Source organism: Pezoporus flaviventris, unplaced genomic scaffold (genome assembly GCF_033815535.1).
Source record: "Pezoporus flaviventris isolate CSIRO_AGI_PZ_B2104156 unplaced genomic scaffold, CSIRO_AGI_Pfla_v1 ptg000004l, whole genome shotgun sequence".
In the NCBI taxonomy this organism is placed as follows: Eukaryota; Metazoa; Chordata; class Aves; order Psittaciformes; family Psittacidae; genus Pezoporus; species Pezoporus flaviventris.
In genome coordinates this window covers 1,946,210-1,959,635 of record NW_026892552.1, presented here as the reverse complement: position 1 = coordinate 1,959,635, position 13,426 = coordinate 1,946,210, and the positions used below count along the sequence as shown (strand labels likewise).

At 50.4% G+C, this 13,426-nt stretch overlaps 1 protein-coding gene across 4 annotated transcripts in view; it reads right to left on the bottom strand.

Moving 5' to 3' along the window:
* Positions 1 to 13,426, bottom strand: part of PLEKHG4 (pleckstrin homology and RhoGEF domain containing G4) — a 90,019-nt gene that overhangs the window by 72,410 nt on the left and 4,183 nt on the right. For 3 of the 4 annotated variants that reach the window (XM_061445456.1, XM_061445457.1, XM_061445458.1), the window contains exon 2: positions 464 to 661. The exons of the other annotated variant lie outside the window; for it this stretch is intronic. In XM_061445456.1, coding sequence (XP_061301440.1) covers positions 464 to 661 — 198 coding nt within the window. The remainder of the gene's footprint in view (positions 1 to 463; positions 662 to 13,426) is intronic. 4 annotated transcript variants of the gene reach the window in all.

The window sequence follows — 13,426 nt, the reverse complement described above, 5'->3', positions numbered from 1 at the left end:
ATGCAACTCCTTGGGGCTATGGAGCATTGCGACCGTTCCAGCAACCATCAAAGCGGAGATGGAGTTCTGGGAAAAACATTGACTGGCAGCATTTTGCCCCACACATCCTCCTGCCAGCAGCAGGAGTCCAACAGCTTCATCCACAGGGCCAGGCAATTTCTGGGGCTAGAAGCCACCTGAGTTAGCCATATCCAGCAAATGCTTCGCTAAACCTCTTTCTCTGAATCCCTTAAGCCTTCTGTTTGGAGTTCCCAGTTACCAAAGGCAAGGGCGCTGCTCCACATCTGATCTCTGCACGGTTAAGTTTCAACTGCAGTTTCTCAACTGTTTCCTAATTGCCTGCCCTCCCACCTGGGCTGCTGTACACATGTGAGTGCTTTTTGCTAGCCGCTTTACATACAAGAGCAGAAAGCTCACTCTCCAAGAAAGCCTTTGCAGGCCTCAGAGAGCATGATGTACTCACACAGGCATCCTGCTGAATGCACTGCAGGATGTGCTTGGCTGGAATCAGGAAGTCTATGAGGTAGCGTAGTCCATCCCCACAGTACGTCTTCTCCACCACATCAAAAACTTGGCACAGAACAGTGGCTGCGGTAGCCTCAAACGGAGGGTAGAGTGCCGATAACGTACTCTGAATGCAGCCGTCCAGCGACTCCGAGTCCTGCCATGAGAGAAAATGTTAGCGGTACCACAGCATGGGTACCCTGGCGAGACCTACACCCAGCAGCACAGCCACCTCCAAGGGCAGGAGGAGAGAAGATCAGCAGGAGCAAACCGCTGTCCTTGCTCGCTCCTTTCGGCATCTGGCGACCCCAGGTAAACACAGCACAGCTCTCCTGCGAGGCGAGCACAGCGCTCGCTGCGCACAGCAGCGAGGTTTCCCAGCTTTTGCTTACGCAGCAAGTCCTTCTCCTGCCTGTGTTGGGTGGGGCGGCTGTTAAACCATTCCTGCAGCACGTGAGTGCGTGCAAGCGAGACACAGTTTCATGGGGTGGATGGACAGACCTGCGGCACTGCAGTTCCTATACGTGGGGCTTGGGCACATTAAAGCCCAGTGCTACGCTCCTCAGTGGGCTAAGGGGAGTTGGGCTGAAGTTCCTCAGCCTGCTGTGCTCTGGAGTCCTGCACAGGATAAGCTGTTTGGTACTGGGGGAAAGCACTCTGCAATCCAATTCCTTGTTATTAAAAGCTGTTTGCCTCTCATGAAAGGCCCACTCTGGGAGCCAGGAGTTTTCTGCAGGGATAGATGCCTCACAAGAGGAGCGTGTGAATACGGCTGCCTTTGGTGCCTGAGCATGTGCATCCATCCATACATAAGATGCCTGTTTCCTGCCTGAGAATCAGAGACGGCTTCCCTACTTTCACCTTCATTCAGGAAAGCCTGCCAGCCAGAGCTTGCCCACGGTGTCAGGAGCAATTACAGTGCTAGAGGCCAAATTGTGATCTATTGCATGAATGTAGATAAAGAGAGCTTGCCAAGAAGTAATAGTAAACAAAATAAATCTGTACACATCTGGAGAGAGGCTCAGGATCCCGCCTTTCCTCTCTGTTTTGGAGGGGACCTCTCTGGTTAACTCAGAGCCAGTGGGAGTGAGTTTTGCTACAAAACCAAATGAAAGTTTACTCAGGTGTCTGGCCAGATCCTCATCTGATCCAAATCCACCTCCCTCTACCAGAGACAAGAGAGAATTTCAGTTGCTGGCCCAGAAGCTCTGCAGAAGAGGAACAGCTGGATGGACATGCCTGAAAACACACCTCAGTCACACAGCAAGATCAGGGTAGAAAGTTAAAGCAGCGCCAGAGCAGCTTACACAGCCACTGGGGAACCCGCAGGATGGAGGGATAGGGAGAAAGCAAACCATTTCGCTTCTTGCACTCCAAGGGAGCACATGACCATCACTCCAGATACCCTCATTGGTTTGAGAAGACACAGCAGTCTCACAGCAAGCTTGAACTGACCTGCAGCCAGATGCTCTTCACACAAGCCTTCCCACCTCTCACAGAATAATGATCTTTAAATTCCTTCTTTAGAGGCTTGGGTGCTTCAAGCACAACATGAACTCCCTGTACTGTTGTAAAGCCTTCTTGCAGGAGAGCCTGTGAGAGTGGTGAGGTGCTGGCACAGGTTGCCCAGAGAAGCTGTGGCTGCCCTATCCCTGGCAGTGTTCAAGGCCAGGTTGGACTGGGCTTGAAGCAACCTGGCCTAGTGGAAGGTGTCCCTGCCTGTGGCAGGGGTTGGAACTGTATGAGCTTTGAGGTCCCTTCCCACCCAAACCAGGAGATTCTGGGATTCTGTAATTGCACAGGAGAGGTGAGGACACTCAGGCAATGCCCTGTGTGCACACTTCCAAGCATTGAATGCTAGGGTTGAGCATTCAACCCAAATCACAAGTGGAAGGAGAAGGCTGTTGTAAACAAGCTTTCCAGAAAACAATTTAAACCCTCAACTTTTATTCCATTACTTGAAACGAAAAGCTGGGAAGTTCCATCTTTACAGGAACAGGTCTTCAGAGAAAATCCTCCATTAGATATCATGGAGGTCAAGAGAAAACTGCCAAGAGCTGACAGCCTGCTCTGTGCAGGAGCCTGCAGCTTCTGCACAGTTCTGGTCAAGACCTCTCTACACAGGGTACAAGGGGATAAATCAGCACAGTTCTGCAGAGAAAGCAGAGGACAGAACTGTAGGATGAGTTGTACAGACCCACGAAGACAACCCAAGTAAGAAATGTTCCTTTTACATGGTATCCTGCACCTGCTAAAAAAAGGCATGGAGGGAGTTGTAGGCTACGGAAAGGGGTACCCAGCCTAACACAATGCCTCTCACAATTAGACATTACCTAATATTGCTAAATCTTGACACCACATACTGAACATTACACATGGTTCCTCGTGGAATGACAGAGAAGATGTGCACACCCAGCTAAAGGCAAATGCAGCTTCAGTGACCTCTCCTGAACCAACCTGTCCCAGCAAGTGCCTGTGGCCTTGCAGGCAAAACTGGCCTTCCCCCAGGTGCTCTCCCACCCAGTACCAGCCACCACAGTGCGCCCAGCATTACCACAGCAGTGTTACTGCTGGTAGCATCTGACAACAACCCGCTCTAACCCTTCGCATTCCACAGGTATCAGTCAAAACAAGCTTTGGTTGGTTCTGTGCCATCGTTGCCCCTGCACCCTGCTGAGCAAAATGCTTTCAGATATTACACCCCTCCCCCACTCACCCGCCCCCCCCCCCCCCCCCAAAAAAAAAAAAAAGTTTATTATTGCAAATAAAACAAAGAAGTAAAAATATTTAAACATGAGTCAGTGCATTGCTCAAAGGCTCTCACACCATTCCTGCTGCCTTAGCAAAGCCTTTACAGGACAATTATTAACACTGGCACCAAATCAAAAAGCCTTTATATGGTTAAAATAAACCAAGTCCTAGATTGTCCTTCCTTTAGTAAAATGCAGGATAACCATAGCCTGCAGCCATTGCTGAGTTCAGCGCTAACAGTGCACACTGCTGAAAAGGCTTTATCTCTCTCTGCCGAGATCATACCACGAAGCTACAATAGCTGTGCAGGCTTTAATGGGACAGAGAGGTTTTAACCCCTACCATTTGGTAGAAAGCAGAGATATTTTTTTCCACCATTCTCTGCTAATTAAAAAAAAAAAAAAAAAGCCCCAAACAGGGAGCAAATTCCCAGTCCCATCACACTGATGTGGCTGTACCACCAGCATTCTTGGGCAGCTATAGAATGCAGCCTCCATGTGCTGCAAATGAACAAGGAGGAAACACCAGGAGCAGATCCACCTCCCATCATGGACTCATGAAACCAACTCAGACCCAGGGATGGGGCTGCGTATTTGTACTAATTAACTTTTCAGACTGCAGAGTGGCCTGAGGAAAGGGCCACAAGGGCTGCAAGAGGCCCCAGGGTCCTGCTGTTCAATGCTGGAATGCAGATGGCTAGGCTCACAACATCTCATCTGCACACATTGCCTACTACCACACACGTGGTTTGGAGGCTCAAGGAACTCACATGAACCAGCCTGCAGCAGCACAGGCCACAGAGATGCTGTGAGGGCTGGGGCAGCTCTGCTCTGGAGACAGGCTGAGAGAGCTGGGCTGGTTCAGCCTGGAGAAGAGAAGGCTCCTTAAGGGGAGACCTTAGAGCAGCTCCAGTGCCTAAAGGGGCTACAAGAAACCTGGAGAGGGGCTTTGGACAAGGGCCTGTAGGGACAGGACAAGGGGGAATGGCTTTAACCTGACAGAGGGGAAATCAAGATGAGCTCTTAGGCAGAAGTTCTTCCCTGTGTGGGTGCTGAGGCCCTGGCACTGGTTGCCCAGAGAAGCTGTGGCTGCCCCATCCCTGGCAGTGTTCAAGGCCAGGTTGGATGGGGCTTGGAGCAATCTGGTCTAGTGGAAGGTGTCCCTGTCTGTGCCAGGGGATTGGAAGTGAATGAGCTTTAAGCTCCCTTCCAACCCAAACCAGGCTGTATTCCATGATTCCAGAGGCTGATACACCTGGAGTCTACAGACAATCCTACTTACAAACCTTAACTTCAAGCAGATGATTCAACCCCCAACAGGCATGAGGAGAAGCCTCTGTGACCCAGGATGAGGTGAGTACCTAGAGAGGAGGAGGACAAGCTAAAACCAGCAAGGATCCAAGGAGAGGGTACTCCTGCCTTGGCACTCTTCCCCTTACAGCCACAGTGACCCCCAAGAGCTGACAGAGCCCAGCACAGGATCCTCCTTGGAGAAAGCACCCTCCTGTAAGGACTGAAAATTCCAGGCTTCCTTGCCTCCCAACAGGATTGCCACATTCCCCTCATGGGAGAGACCCTTGTTTCCTTCTCAGGCACTCAGCACAAGCACTAACAGGAGTGCTTTCCAAGCAAGCCAGAGAGCATCTCCCAAGCAGAAGGCACCTTGGGACTCAAATGCTTCTTTGTCAGCAGCACAGGGGGACTTATGAACTCCAGCTCACTGCCACCACTCACCACATGTTCACCACACCTCCCAATAGAGAAAAACACTTTTAAAATAACTCCTCTATAAATCAAGGCGCTAAATAAAGCCCAGGTTAAGGTCATGTCCGGCCATGCCAGCTTTCACTGCTGCTCAGCCGGGAGCCAGCTATGGAGCATGGGGAGGGAAGAGGAAAGTGGCACGTGGGGACAGGGATGGGCTCAGTGGGCAGAGCGGTGGTGGAAAGCAGTCAGCATGATCCTGCCTGGAGAGCAAGAGAGAGCCCAGTAGGGCCTGGGTCTGAAGAGGGGCAGAAAAGAGTGGGGCAGGGTGGGCTGCCCTCCCCGCCCTGCACACAACAGGAGCCACAGGGCCAGTGAAGTGAGTAGAGCGATAAAGACCTGTGGCAAAGTTATGCTGCTCAGCCCCAAGATCCAATCTCCCCTTCACAAACTGCAGCAAGACCCAGAAGCCAGGGAGAGGTGAGGTTACAAGTGCCTGTGCAGAAGACCCCAAGCCAGAACTAATAATAAGGAAGAAGAACTTGGGATCTGCTAGAATCCTGCTCAGAGGACAAATTTCTCTCTCCTGGTGCAAGCAGCCACTGTGGGATGGGAGAGGAGCTTGCCAATAGGTACCTGGAGTAACCAGTAGCTTCTTGGGCTTTTCTAGGTGCAGTTTTCTGCCTCTCTTTGTGCGCACAGAGAACTACATAGCAGCTCCAGCCACTGGGAACTCCTGCTGTACTGCATTTCTTTCTGACTCAGGATTCAGCTTCTTCCTCTTTGAGACCTGCTGCTCGCCAATTAAGTTTGAACCACGGGGAGCTTCTTATGGGTTTGGAGAACAAGAAATCAGTCTGTCTGGTGAGCAGAGAGAAGATCCCCAGAACCACACACCTTGAATGGCATCGGAATTCCTGCACCCTCCCAGCGAGGGCCCAGGACACTAACCCAAATGGCTCTGGACAATGCAGGCTGGTGTGGGGAAGGGCTGCAACACTGCTAGACCCTCTAGGCCCATAAACCTTGGCAGCATTTTCCATACAACTCACCCAAGCACCTCGCTAGGAAGTTAGCATCTTGCTGAAGAATTTCATTTCTCAAACGCTGAGTCTTGGTCAAGAACATGAAGAAGTGCAGATCTTTCCTGCTGACAGCCCAGATGCTGTCTGGAGAATCCTAAAAAGCATCATCTGTCTGGAAACTCCTAAAAAGCATCAGTACGGTGAGATCAAACAAACTGTTTGACTAACCCATGACTTATGGCTCCTTTCTTGCAGGCTGGACTGGCCCATATAACACCCTGAGGATTCCACCTTGCAGCAGAAATTCAGCATAAGGATCTGCAGCTCTCCTCTGAGAAACCCAGACCTCCAATGAGCAGCCAAAGAATGAAACTCCACATCCCAACATGCCCCAGTTAAACCCAGCACTTGCTGCAGCTTGGCAGGGCGAGATGCATAGCTGGGCAGTGGAGCAGAGCAAGCAGTGCCCATGGTACAGCCAGCTCTGAGTCACGGTGCAGCAGGAGCTTGGACAGGAGCTCGGACAGGAGCTCCCACTGCTTCACCCTCCTTGTGCCAGTGGCCCGCAGCCTGGCCACATCCTGCACGCACCCACCTTCTTTCCCTTGCCCAGGTACCAACACACACTGTGAATGCAGAATAGAGGAAAGGAGAGCCCTCAGAGGCGAGGGGAAGAGATAACCCAACCCTTCCACACTCCAGAACTGGAAAGTAGAAACAGCAGTAAGGCTGGGAGGAGGTAGTGGCAGCTCGTGGACCCCAGCCAGCTCTGTGATGGGGCAGAACGAGCAGGGCCAGGAGAGCTGGTCGTTCTGCCAGCAAAGGCTGCCGTGCCATGCCACTTGGCTGGGGCTGCTCAGCTCTCAGCTGACATGAGAAACCTCATTTCCAGTAAAAACAGATCTCAGGTCTTTCCATGAAGCCCTTCCACTTCTGACACAAACCTGAAAACCAAACCACTTTGCCTTTAAAAACGAGACATTTTGCCGTTCAAAAAGGTTTTTGGCTAAAAACAAGGTTTGTTTTTCTGACAAAATATGAGATTTCCCACTCCATTTCTGTAGGGAGGAGAACCGGCCCGGGCCCGCTTCCGGAGCCTCTCTAATCGCAGCGGCAATGAGTTCAAAAGAGGAAAATCTTCCCAGAGCAAGAGCCAGCTCCCCCCTCTGCAGCTTGCTCCAGGGAGCCTGGGAGGGGGGCGCCTCCCTTCGGCACCCTGCCTGCCTCTGGGTGTTTGAGCTACAACAACGCGCTATTCAGTGGTGCAGCTACCAGAGGTCAGCATTCCCACTGCTTTAATTACACCACCTTCCTGTGAGATAACCAGAAACAGCTCTACATGCTCTTTGGGCGATTGTTTTTTGCTTTTCAGGGAGAAAAGCACAACACCCTGTTCCACTGGGGAGGAAAGTGTCTGCAGGCTCACCCAGACTAGCTTTGCTAATGGCCTGTACCTCTGAAAAAGCAAGGTGCCTTCTGCATACCCCCATGGGATCCCCTGCACAATCCCCATGGGAGCAGGACAGCTCCGGAACATGAGGATAAACCAGCTCCTACGGCCTTGCAGGGAGTGGAGTTCCACAGACTGAGCTGGAGAATCGTTTCCAGATGCCTCCCTGTGCTCCCCCAGCCCTTCTGCGGGTTGCAGCAGCCAAAGCAGCTCCTACTGGGCAGCACGCAGGATTAACATTCCAGGCACTGCAGGAAAATACGCACTTGGAAGCGATTAACTCATGATCTCTCATTTAATTAAACAAAGGGAAAAATTATGTATTTGCTTTCTAGCTCTGAGGTCCCGCTTCTGCATATGCTGTAGGTCAGGGCATGCTCAGCCAGGAAAAGGCAGGCCCAAAGCTGGACAATCCCCCTGCCAGCCCAGGGCTGGTTTGGTTTCACTCACAGGGGATTTTGAGGGATCCCAAATTGCTCTGAAAGCAAAGCATGACTTCCTGTGAACCTCGAGCTTTGGAGCTAGTGGGCAGCTACCCCCGTCCTTATACTGGAGCAAGAGGGAGTGAACAGTAGATGGCAGAGGTAACAGGAACATCCCTGGCTCTGTACCACACTTCAGTGACCCACGGAGATTAGTGTATGGCAACGCAACCAACACCAGTCGCCTGCACCTGCCCCACAGCCCAAGATGCCTGCAGCCCTGCAGGATGTTTATATAGATCTGATACAGCTACAGAAGAGGCAAACCTGCTCTTAATGTACCCAAACACCAGTATTCATCCTTGTCAAAGTCATATCCTGCTGCAGTACTTCAGGAAGGAAAGCCTGTGCCTGGAGAAGCAGAGCTTGCCCCAGCCCTTCCCAAGGGAAGCTGAAGGCAGCTTACTCTCTGCTGTTGACCATCTCCAGATCTACCTGGGGCATAAGCATGACCAAACACTACTCCCAAAAACATGGTATCATGTGCCTTCAGACACAGCACCTCTTCCCACCAGAGCTCTCTATTCAAGTTACCACTCGCTACCCTTTCCTTTAGGTTTTCCTACTCCAGCTTCTCTAGAGCAGGGCCTGCGACTTTGTCTGTGCAACACCCAATACCCCAGAAAAGTTGCTGACAACTGCTGAACAGATTTAACACTGACCCACAATCCAAGAGAGTCATCATACAGACAGAGAGGAGCAGAACAGGGAGACAGAGATAAGCCCTTCCTCACAGGGACGTGACCTGCTTACACACCTGAGCTCTCAATGAACTGAACAGGAGGTAGGTCTTACCTGAGCAACAAACAAGCCCTGCTGCCAAAGACCTGTGACCTTCTATTAGCAACAGATCCAGGAGATGATACAGGTATTTAAAGGGCAGCTGAGAGAACAGAGCAGAGCCCTGTCCTTAAACAGACATCTTCCAGCTGAAATGAGGGCTTGCGAGTAGATGCAAAGAGCTGTGTGGAAAACAACACCCTACAGCTGGAGACCAGCTTATTTTGGTTTAGGTTAATCATGGGATTAATCTGAAAAAACTGTCTAAACACAGGGGGTATTTAAGTATCGTTGGCATAGACCTAACCATGAAATTAATTAATGAAGTTGTACTCTGTGTGATGCAAAGCTTTGGGTGCTTCTAGAATACCCTTTCCAGTGCCAGGCATGCTGGAAGAGCATGAGCACATGGTAGCTGTGGTTTCACAGCCCAGGATCAGGCACACATGGCCTTTCACCTCCTCCAGATCTTCCAGGGCTCTTCACTCTCACCACCAGACTTCAAGGGCTGCCCTGGCTTGGGCACCAAGAGCCTGGCCATGGCACCATATGCCATGGTCCAGCCAAGGAGCTCCCTGTTCCAAGTGTCACGTTCCTACAAGAGGCTTGGACAAGGCTTGCTAAGTCCAGATATCACAGGCAGAACCTAAATTCTCCCAGGCCACCTCTACACAAGTCACAGAATCACAGAATGGTTTGGGTTGGAAAGATCATCTAATTCCAACACCTTCCTCCAAGTCCTGTCCAACCTGGCCTTGAACACTACCAGAGATGGGGCAGCCACAGCTTCCCTGGGCAACCTGTGCCAGGGCCTCACCACCCTTACAGGGAAGAACTTCTTCCTTGTATCCAACCTAAATCTCCTCCCCTGTTTAAGTTTGAACCCATTACCCCTTGTGCCATCACTACAGACCCCGATGAAGAGTCCTGGGACATTACAGCAGGCTCCCTTTCTTTACAGGGCTCTTCTTGCAAAAGCACTAAAAACCCTTTCTCTCTGCTATGCAACAGAAGAAACTGCTTAAGCTTATTCACCTTATTATTAGTTACAGTAGCTGCTCCAGCCTCAACATCAGGTATTGGCAAACCAACTTGCACAGTAGCACTTTGTACCCTTTCCCGTTTGTGCCTTATGGTGCTCCAGGCAGAGGAAAGGCTTGCTTATGCCAGCTGGCTGCAAAATACTCTGCGTAAGTTCTTAGCCAAACAGGTCAGCTCGTTTTAACACCTTTTAGTCAGAGGCATTAGGCCATAGACAACACCTTGTGTTCAGACATCCATCTGGGGGTATCTTACAACAGATGGGAAGCCTCCTGTGCTCAGAGACAAAACAATCATCTTTCAGCAGGGCAACTGACAAGTGCCAGAAATGATCTTCACAGGGTCAGCATTTACATTATTACTTACATTCCAGCTTTGCATGCATTCTGAGCTCATGTTTAGATTTCACCCCTTCCTCTAGCAAGGTGAATGAGCTGCTGGGCAGACTCCCACAGGGCCTGGTAGATTCTCCATGTCTTGCAACATCCATAATTCAGAGTGGATGCCACTAAGAAAAGGTCGTGTTTGAGTTACAGAGCTCCCAGACTCAACGTGGGAGCTAGGTAGTACTCCACAGTCCCAGTATCTGTTAACAGATGAGCCATAGTTTGTTTTGGCTTTAAACAGGTTGTATTAACACTTGTTCATGAAATGCAAGTTCTGCTATACCAATGGGGAACAGAAACTGTGAGGCTGTGAGGATGGATCAGCCAGAAGGACAGAGCAAGCTATGCCAGTTCAGTCCTGGGCCTCCACAAAAAGTATCAGTCTTTGCCCCACAGGAAGAAGTGCTCCTGGTGAAAAAGACCCAGATTTGCTCCAAGACTCTCCAAGGTCACTCGGGAACAGCCACACGTGTGGTTAAGCTCTCCTACTTCTGAGCAGCCAAGAACAGGACAGAGTCAGATGAACACATTTCCCCTGTTATTTGGATACAGCCCTAAAAGCATGTCTCCAGGAAAGCCAAGTAAATCAGCCATAAATTCACTGCATTGCTTTTAGTAAAGTCCTGAGTTAGAAAGGAGTAAACACAAGCTTTTAAAGCTACTCCCTCTATAGCTTGCTTTTTTTCCAAACAGAAAACAGTCTCACTTGTCCCATTATTTCCATACATATCAAAGGAGGGCAGAGATTTAGCTAGCAATTTCTAAAAGATCTTTGTGCACAGAAGGGATGTATGCCAAAACGTGGGTGGTTATAAGCGCAAACACAAAGGAGAATACATCCACAGGCATTTTCCCCTTGATCCATTAACGGGCCTGCATACCAGCCTCCTGAGCATACAAGAAGGACCTTGTTCAAAAGGTAAATGTATTCAGAAAGATGACAACAGATGGCGAATAATCCACATCCTTTAACCACGTTTGAGGCTCAGCAGAGCCAGGTTTTTATTGGGAGGCTCCAAGACTGAACAGGCAGCCTCAGGGAAGGTATCATCCTGAAGGAACCTGCTCAGGAAGCCTCGCCACTCCTGCCAACGCTGCCACACCTAATGCAGGCTGCAAAGCTCTAGGTGGACACCTAGCTCAGATCACCAACTCCTGCAGCCTTGCTTCTCTGCACCACACAAACCACCACTGTGCCCCACTGGGGGTGACCAGAAGCCCCACGGAGGCTCTGCTCTGCTGCATGCACCAATGTCCAGGAGGAGCACATGGAAGTCTTCATCTGGTCCCTGCTGCACTTCATAGACTGGTTTGGGTTAAAACTCGTCTAGTTACAACCCCCTTGCTCTTCAGGTGAGCCATTTGACTCCATTCAAATGAATGGCTGGTTTCTGGAGCAAAGGTTCACCCTAGGCATCCCAGCCTGATGGCAGGATGGTAAATCTAAGCAGACAGAAACACCTCCAGATTCATTCTGTGCTGCTTTGATCTTGGAAGCTCCAGCCTGGTGTCCAGTGATGCAAAAAATGGATCCGTATGAAGCCAGTCAGAAGCACTCTTTTTTCTGATGAATAACTAGGCCAGCCAACAGCAACGAGGCAGAGAAGTATTAGCGTGGTCAAACCCTCAGAGTCAACAGGGGCACCTCCATTCACTTCTCTGAGTTGCAACTCAAGTGTCCTGGGTGGTGGAGAAAGCGCAGAGCACCCGACCACCAGAAGCAGGCAGCTTACCCCAGCAGCATATCCTGGCTTTTTTAATGCTCTTCAGCCAGCAAAACACCTGATCCTGATGCTACTATTTTCTTTTTCACAGGTTGGCTACACTGAGGTCTGCAGGACAGGAACAGGGGGTTCCTCCATGAGTTAGAAAGGCAGGAGCAGGAACAAAAGGGGCTCTGATACTGAATGTCAACAGGTGGGCTGAGTTTATAGCTTACGCAGAACACCCCTTGACTGCTGTAAGAAATTTTTTAGCACTTTGGTACTAAAGGGGCCTGTAGCCCCCTGCATCTGTCATTCCCACCCACACTCAGGACCAATGCTCAGCTTGAGGCTGTGCCCATAGCCTGTAGAATAATAGGATCAACCAGGTTGAAAAAGACCTTCAAGATCATCAGGGCCAACCGTTCCCCAGCACTGCCAAGGCCACCACTGAACCATGTCACTGAGGGCCTCATCTACATGGTTTGTGAACACTTCCAGGGATGGTGACTCCACCACTGCCCTGGGCAGCCTGTTCCAATGCTGACCACCCTCAGGGGAAGAAATTGTTCCTAATCTCCAGTCTAAACCTTCTGCTGCACAAATTGAGGCCATTTCCTCTTGTCCTATCCCTTGTTCCTTAGGGGCAGAGACCAGCCACCTCCTGGCTCCATCCTCCTTTCAGGCAGTTGTAGAGAGCGATAAGGACCCCCTAAGCCTTATCTTTTCCAGAAGATGGTTTGGTTTTGCACAGATCAATCACAGACAGGGTCACATTTGAGGTGAAGCTAGAACATTAGGCTCTAAGGGCCAAGTGGCTGTGATGTGCTCTGGGATTTAGCAGCAGACATGCTGGCTCTCTTTTCAGAAGCAACCGGCAGCAGGATGCTTGCAAAGCTCTCGTGTTATGATATCTTCTGCTGGCAAGGCATGTCCTCAGGGCTGACTGTGATATGGCCAGCAACATGACCAGAGGTGGTTCTGGTACAGGATGCTGAGTCTCACTCACTCAGCATACAGTCCTCCTTGGACACCTGCAGTATCTCACTATAAACATGCCTTGTCTTGCATTCCCACCTGGTACTAGAACCCATTTGGTGGTTACTGGGAGGAGACACATGGATGCAGTTAGCCTGGCACCTACATTTAGCCATTATTTTATTGCTGCAATGAACAGCGTGTTCACCTGCCTAGTGTTTTTGCAAAGAAGCTGGGTAAAATGCACAAATTGCCATCCTTGTTACCCCAGAGAAGCTTTCAAACAACTTCCATGTGCTCAGGATTACATCTCTGGGCTTCGTCTGTGTTCCAACAGCTCATGGCTTTGGCACAGAAATAAAAATAGAAGATCCCCAATGCATAAAGCTCTTTGTGATTCCCAGACTCATTTCCTTCCCACCCTAGGAGAAGACATAACCAGAGGATAAAAGAAAGACTATGCTCTCTGCTGAAACCTCCCTCCCACCAGCACAGAGATGCCACCCGAACTTCCATGCAGGAAGACACCACCATTTCCACATCTTAAGATACCCATGGGCTGTGCTCTACACATCTATGTGATAACTGGAGCCTTGGAGCATGCCACCATGTGAGAGCAGCAG